Below are 8,266 nucleotides of genomic sequence, written 5' to 3'. Positions count from 1 at the left end.
AGATTGATTATGTGACTATCTGTATATATTAATTTTTTGCTCCTTTAAATCTAAAACCTGGAATGAGTAATCACAAGTGATATAACGTAATTCACAGGCGGAGTGGGCCACCGCAGAACACCATATTAAATGTTGATTTTGACAATCTTATATCTCAACAACTACAACTTTAGTCTAGCATAAGTATACTACTAAAGGTAGGCTCTCTCTATAATATATATGGATTTCAAAAGATTCTAAGATTCGCATAATAATAATACCATAAATTACGTCGTAATTTAGCCATATAAGCTAGAAATATATATATCGTGTATTTTCACCCCAGAATCTCCTAAATTTCACTTGGGTACTAAACCATATATGACCTTAAAGATTACCATCTAAACGGGTCCTGATAGTTGAGGTACAAGATTGTCAAAAACAGCATTTAACGTGATGTTCTGCGGTGGCCCATTCGCCCGTGAACTACGTTATAAATTTTTATAGTTAACTAAATTTTGAAGGTATTATCTAACAAACAACAAATTCTCCTTAATTAAAATCCATTGTTGTTTCGAAATAATCTAACACGATATGTGTCTTAACCTGTTTCCTCCTTAAGAAATATTCTTTAGTAACATACAGTTATACTTAAATTTAACTGAGACAAGATATGGTCTTATGGTTTTCAATATATGAATTACTTCAATGAAGAAATATATGTATGTAAATCTAACAGGCTATACCATACCAGCAAGCTATCATGGTTTTATAATTGAATCTTATATATTTAAAAAGAAAATTGGCACTATTTTCTAATTGTGATATATTTAACTATGACTTTTCGCTCATAATTTAAAAATTAAAACTAACACCAAATTTTAATATGTTTCTCATTTCCTTACGATTGTGTTATTCAATATAGAACTATCATTAATCTCCATTACTATAAAGCAAAAAGGAAATACAAGAATCTAAAACTATTGTGTTCTACAATAGTTCTGTTAAAAAATAATGCATTTCTTTAACTAATTGAAATAACTGAGCTACCTAGGTAGACTTTGAAAGGAATAAGGATAGCTATATAATGATAGTAGTATTGAACTAGGGTATGGAATTATGTGCCACATATAGCCTGAACTATACCCACCTAATATAATTACTTATATTAACAATGCAATTATTAATAATAAACAGGGAAGGCATTGTATAGATGGAATAGATATAACTTATATTGTTTAACATAACTTATATAAAGGCTACATTAATTTGTGCTAATCGCTTATATATGATTAATCTATTTTAATCTAAGGGGAATTTGAACCCCCGCACTGACAGTGAAAGTGCTATGCCTTTACCAGTCTTGACCATTACCCGGGTCTCTTGTTTTAGTAAAATAAGATTATGATACCTATTCCCGAGTTTTCCGAGTACAGAACAGAATATCTGTATCACGTCTTAAAGGCAGAGCATTAGATAGTATTTGTTGAAATTGGATGTCTACTGAATTGGGACGCATCAATATCAAGGCCAACGAGATTGTTTAAATCTGATCTTTCTCTCCATAAGTGAAAGACCCTATATAAATGAGAACCCTTCTCCTGATCCATACTCTGCTTGGTAGGTCTAATGCTGATCACTAGATTCATGCCTTATATGTCAGGCATCTAGCCTGGATGCGCCATGAATCTCAATAGTATTGAGCATAAACTTCATTATGAGCGCATATCTGATTAAAAAGAAATATAACTAGGTAAAACAAAATAATAGTACATGTCATTTATTAGATGATAAGTTATCATTTAATAAAGTAAACATAGCACCTATAATAGCTATATAGTAAACCATAGTACTAGCTAAGTAGAATTGACCGTAGAAAAATTCCCATGTAAAATGTTTAGAATAAAGTCCTGTGTCCTGCCATGAAAGGTACAACTATCAACCTTATTGAAGCTAACGTAATTCACATGCGAGCCGCCAATCCCCAAAACACATAGTAAATGCGTTAGATTGCAGCTTCATGTTTCAACCACGACAATTAAACTTAATTCCCACTGCTAGTGGATGTGTATCGATGAGCATTTATAGTAGCGCAAAGCATTTTTGAAGCAATCGAACACTTTTGGAGATGGCGGCACGCTTGTGAAATACGTTAATATAACTGAGTATGTCAGAGGTAAGAATTCTCTCAAACCACTGTATTTTCTAAAATCTTGAATTTCTGGTACAGCATCTAGAACTGATCCAGCACCTGAGAATAATTATGCTTTATCAAAAGCATAATTGATTGAGTGAAACAAAGCTTTATTATAAATATCTCAACGTATTCGATAAGCGAGCTGACCACCCCATGCGAGCTGGCCACCCACCTATTAAATCTACCATTATTATTGAATTTTTCAACCACAACATAAATTCAGTAAAATTGAAGCTATTCAGACATCTCCGGGCACCTATTTCTCCTATGTCCTAGGTTTTTACAGAGGCTGCATCGTTGTGGTCTCCTCTTATTGGTCCGATTCGGCGTCGGCGATACAGCTCCATCTCGACCTGAGCTAGCTTCATGAACTATTTCCGGTCCTGAAACTATTGACATAGCCTCTAGAACCGATATTCCACCTTTATGAGCTATTCGCTTCCTCGTACGCTTCCTTTTCTGGGTTGTTTTCGCATTGGCGGCACGTAATTCGCGGTTTTCCTGGCGCATAATCGTAGCGCCATGTATAGCTAGATGGCAGCCTTTCACGATCTGCTCAAAGGCTTTTTCGGCGCGCGAGGGGTCCTCTTGTAGCATTTTCTTAATAGAGGAAGCTTGCCGGCGTACGCCCTTCACTGTATACGGGGTTTTCGGCGTAAAATTGCGGCTAGAATCGCTTCCTCGACTCGGAGGAGGTGGAGGAGTAATAAGGCGTATATTTAGCTTCGAAATCACGCGATTCGGATCAAAAGGAGCGATGCCAGCAGCTGCGAAGCTATTAAGAATAGTTTCCGGCTTAAATGCCTCTCTCCGGGCCCGAGGATAAGCTGTAAGGAAGTCGCATTTATCGATACGACTAATGCAAAGCTTCATTTGCGAGTCTACTAGCTCCCCGTACGCCCGTTTTAGTACCCCAAAACAGCCGATATCGAGAGGTTGTAGGAGGTGAGAGGAATGCGACGGCATACAGATTGGTATAATATCGTTTTGAGAGCAAATCGAGTCAAATTGAGGCGTAAGATGGCTGCCATGACCGTCGAGGATAAGAAGACGATACCTCCCCTTCGTCCGGCTTGTAGTCGATGGAATAAAAAGCTTTTGGAGCCAGTTAAGACCTATTTCATCGGTTGTCCATCCATTATTACTCAATTCGAAGCGCCAGTCTAATGGGAGGTTGGTATCCTTGAACCATGCCTCCATAAGGACCTTGCCTTTGAAAATGACGCATGGCGGAAGCACCCACCCTCCCGCACTAATAGCTTCAATTGAGGTCACCCATTCGCGGTTTCCAGGTTGCAAAACGGCTCTCCGACCGTACGTTCTCCTTGTAATAATCTTCGCAGTAGCCGTAAGGCCGAGGGCGAAGCCAGTTTCGTCGAAATTGTAGATATCGTCGCCGACAATGCCGTACTTTTCGATCGTAGCTTTCACGAAGTTAAACCACATTAAAATCGCCTTTTCATCCTCGCATTGAGCCCGCCGGTAGTCGTACGATCGCGAGAATCGAGTAGAGAGGTCAGGGTGCCGTTTAACGAAGTTTTCGACCCATTTTTCGCCGACAGTAATAGGTGGAGTTGACCCGCGCGCTTTAAGTAGTAAATCAGCTGCTTCTCGTACTGTACGAGGCCGAGGAGCAGCTCCACGATCGTCGAGTGAGAGGATCCAATTATAAAGCGATTCCTCCTCGAAAACAGTCAATTTATGGCTGTTGGCGCGAGTTTCGGCGCCATAGGTGATGCCATTAAGACGCGCCGAGAGCGTGGAGCGGGGGACATCAAAAACCGCTGCAGCTCTACGTACAGAGCTAAATTCTTGTTTCTGAATAGCTTCAATAGCTAATAAGATCCTACCCTCTTGCTCTACACGTTTTTGAGAGCATTGAGAGCGAATTGGCGGCATGATAGGTGGTTGAATAGAGACAGTCTAATTACGCGGCGCGTTTTTGATGGGGTGGCCAGCTCGCATGGGGTGGCCAGCTCGCTTATCGAATACGTTATATGTCGGTTGCTCTCCACTAACCAAGCTTGGTCCCCGGTGTCTGAACAGGATCGACGGGTTGCCCGTGGCGAAGCCTTAACGAGTCCTGCCGACTGCCACCAGTCAAATACCAATATTTTCCAGATTGCCCGTGTGTCTCCCAAGAGGGTGCCCGTGTCTCGGTGGTGCCCGTGTCCCGAAGAGCACTCGCCCTGAAGCTTGCCCGTGGCTGAGCCTTAACGAGGTCTCCAGCGAGCGCTCTCTCCGAGCCTTAACGAGTTCGAGTCTTAACGAGGCCTCTGGGCCTTGAACGAGGTCTGTCCGATATCAGCTTGACTGCCTGTGTCACCGGTTCACTACCGCCTCGCCGCATCTCGCACGATGCGATCCCAGACCGTATGCAAGCTCAGGGGTGTCCTGTCTTCTCCATAGGCGACACCACTTCCACTGGTAATGCAAGACCAGTATCGGGCCCGAGTGCGAGTCAGGTAAGGAGAAGTCGGATGGTTTTCATATGCCGTTATCCCCTGATTTTGGTGTGGTTGTGCGGTCGCTTCCCGCACCGGGCCGGACCGCACAACCACGGCGGATTCAATTCGGTCTCCCCAACGGGGATATACACCGGACACCACGAGAAGGTAAGAATCCATCGTCCCAGCAGCCTGGCAAGGACTGCTGCCCAGTGCGAGCTCACTGGGGGCATGCAGTACAGACCCGCCCAGGTTTGCCTTCCATATTAGAGACAACAGAGATGCTCTTTCGAACCCTAATTATATAATTTAGGCTGCGGCAACATCCTCAATATCCACGGATATCCACATATCCTCTCCGCAGATTGCGGATATAGTATGTCACCTAATATCCGCAATCCTCAATTTTGTGGATATGGTATGCAACCCAATATCCTCCGGATATTTGAGGATATCCAATGGATATAAAACAGGCCAAACATGCCAAGACTCATGACCTTTTTGAGCGTGCATTATTTATGCGGATTCTATTGTATTTTTCAAGTACTCATAGTGTAATCATTATTGAAGATTTTAATTTGGTAAACAAAATTGTAGCATATTCATGTTACGCAGACTATCTGAGATCAAACTGAAATCCATCAGGTAATCTTGGTTGCTTCCGAATCCGCCCCGACCGTCCTTGTATGCCCTCATCTATTAGCATTTCTGGAAGGCCATCGTCATCGTCATCGGAAGCCTCGGATAATCGTTTCCTTGATCGTTTAAGCTGTAGTTGCTTACTTCGATTATCAGTCTCCCCGTCTTCTGAGTTCTCATCGTAGCTTTCTATCCGTTGTGTATCCTCAATGCCTAGCTCTTGTTCCTCCTCTTCATTATCACTAATAGGCTCGACAGTTTCAAGCTGGGGTATTGGTTTCCGAGCTTGATCTAACAATACAGCTTCTCCGGCGGAAAGATGCTCCTTTATAACCTCAAACTCCTTCTGCTCAACTTCAAATTTAGTGGCGAGCTGATGAAGCATCAATCCTCGGATCGTACTTGGTTTCAATTGGCCACGACGATAGTGGCAGATATCGCGAGCGCAATTGAATAATCGCTCAACGCCTGCACCACTAGCTGGGATAGAAAGAATATCCCGTGCCATTCTTGCAAGAATAGGAAACTCGTTCTCATGCTCTTTCCAGAATGCTCGGGGCTTTTGTCTCTCAATCCCGCGGGCAAGATACCTCGCAATCTCATCATCTTCAGGCTTTGAGAGCTTATCCTGTGGCTGGTTCTGAGAAGCGCAAGCGGTATCAAGATCATAATAGTCGTCATCTCGGGCCTCTCCAGTGGCATCTTGCACGACCATAGTATCTGAATCATGATGAAGCATATCTTTATATCGATGAAACTCTCGGTTAAGGACTCCATGGTAGTGTTTGACGTAGTCAATTTCACCTTGCCAGTCTGTTGATGCAAAATATCGAAGCTTTTTTGATGGGCAAAGGATCGTTGCAAGTGCATATATTTCACCGTACGATTCATGATCAGTAGCAGTGTAATACTTTGATAGCTTCTTCTTTGCAGTCTGAAGAGCCTGGAGCATACTCTTCTTCCAGATAACCCCTTTATTCTTCAATTTTCTCTCAGCTTCATCAAGGTGAGAGAAAAGCTTGTTATAAATACTATAGATGTTATGTGTAGTAACATCCCTAGTCTTTGATAGCATAGTAGTGAAGTCAAAGAAAGGCTTGGTAAGAAGAAGAAGATATTCAATCTGTCGCCACTCTTCTTGATCAAGTTTGAAGTGGAGATATTGATGATGTGTACAATACTGATCATAAAATGGTTGTAGCCTTTTAGCACGGTTAAGCATCATAAAGGTTGAGTTCCATCGGGTTTGGACATCTTGGATAGGGATCAAACGAGGCTCCTTAGTTTGCAGGGCCATAAATGCCTCCCGGCGTTGTGGGCTTGCATTAATAAACACAGCAAGACCTCGGATCTTAGACTTTTTATTAGTATGAATTAAAAGACTAAGGATGAGAAGTAATTCACCTTTTTTAGAGTATCCGCAATTTGTCTAGTTGAGCTAGATTGTTTAGTCTGAAATGAATGGGTTCGTTCATCAGACCACTCCAGCTCAATCTCTTTATTCGGTGGCGTCACTTTCAGCTTCCCAAGAAGCTCATTCAAGCTTAACTGGATCACATGCGCAATACATGGAACTCGGAAGATCAACGTATCCGATCGGCTTTGTGACTGAATTGTCTCTTGGATATTCATCATCAGGGTGTTATTATTAGTTGCATTATCTGTGGTCACGGATAATACGCGGTCGGTGATTTCATGATCAGTCAGAAGCTGAATCACGGTCTTACTTAGATTCTCACCCGTATGTGATCCGTGAAGATGCTCAAATCCAAGAAGAACTTCACAGTAATTCCAATCTTGATCAAGGAAATAACCTGTGACAGCCATAAATGCTTGCTGGAATGGCGACGTCCAGCAATCAAGGGCTATTGAAAGGCGACTCCTATCTGGAAGCCTTCTAAGAATCTCTTTTTGGCTGCTTTTGACTGTGGAGTCGAGATAACGCCGCATACTTCGCGCAGATGGGATATTGACCTTGCTCGGGGCTTGTTGGATAACCTCTACTAGATCCTTGAATTGGGTATGCTCAATGATTCGGAAAGGTAGGTGAGCGGTAGAGATAAAGTCTAGTATCGCTTTTGCTAGACGCTCCTGGGAGAAGGATGGGTTTTGTGGGAAAGTCGGCTTTAGGATAGTATATAAAGATAAGTAAGAGAGATATTGAGAGTCCAGGTTATAGATGAAAAACATACCATTTGTTTGAGCATCTGATCAATCTTCTGGACAGGCTTCCGAGTACAGGAGCCTGCCTTGATATGTGCATTCATTGGCGATGAACCAGCACGGCGGAATCTTGGATGAACAAGGGTACAGAGACATGTTGTACACATAACTTTTGGCTTGCCAGTCTTTTCATGTGCAACTTGATTGAAGTTATCCCATATATTAGACGTCTTTTTTCCATCCCAACGGATAGAGTCTTGTATATCTGGCTTTGATCCAAACTCTGTGTTTAGCCACCAAGTTACAAAGCTCTTCCGGGATTCATCCATCTCCCGACTAGGCTTAGAGGAATAGAGGACCCAGTACTGCTGAAGAGGGGGGCCAACACGAGGAAGCGAGAGAGGTGCAGTTAGAGATGAAACTTGCGACACAGATGTCAATACAGTCTGGCTGCTAATAAGAGCGGATATGTCATCGGAATGAAGTATGTCGGGATTCAGACCTAGATCTGAATCGGCGTAGAAGGAGTACTGGGACTGAGATGCCTGTGAGTAAGACATATTGTACTTGATCACGGGTTACCTAGGAATAGGCATTAAGAGAAAAAGAGAGAGAGAAACGTACATGTAAGACTAGCTGGGAGTATCAGGGGTATAGCAAACAAAGTCACGACTCACGGGCGCGTTTTCCACATATCTTGAACTTTCAATGGCGATGATTGGCTGTTACTAATCACTAGTGCGGATATTTGAGGACAATTGAGGATATCCGTGGATATCCGTGGATATCTGTGCGGATATCCGCTATATATCCTCAATTATCCTCAGGCATTAATTTCAGG

At 42.5% G+C, this 8,266-nt stretch overlaps 1 protein-coding gene across 1 annotated transcript; it reads right to left on the bottom strand.

Moving 5' to 3' along the window:
- Positions 1–5,239: 5,239 nt before the first annotated feature.
- On the bottom strand, positions 5,240–7,985 carry N7508_011213 (uncharacterized protein; the record flags this gene model as incomplete). Its single annotated transcript, XM_058469273.1, has 3 exons — positions 5,240–6,613; positions 6,667–7,386; positions 7,455–7,985. 3 exons carry the CDS (start codon positions 7,983–7,985, stop codon positions 5,240–5,242), a joined length of 2,625 nt encoding a protein of 874 aa, XP_058314251.1.
- Positions 7,986–8,266: the final 281 nt, after the last annotated feature.

This window comes from Penicillium antarcticum (genome assembly GCF_028974205.1).
Source record: "Penicillium antarcticum strain IBT 31339 chromosome Unknown utg000010l_segment0_segment0, whole genome shotgun sequence".
In the NCBI taxonomy this organism is placed as follows: domain Eukaryota; kingdom Fungi; phylum Ascomycota; class Eurotiomycetes; order Eurotiales; family Aspergillaceae; genus Penicillium; species Penicillium antarcticum.
This window is presented reverse-complemented; position numbering and strand designations above follow the sequence as displayed.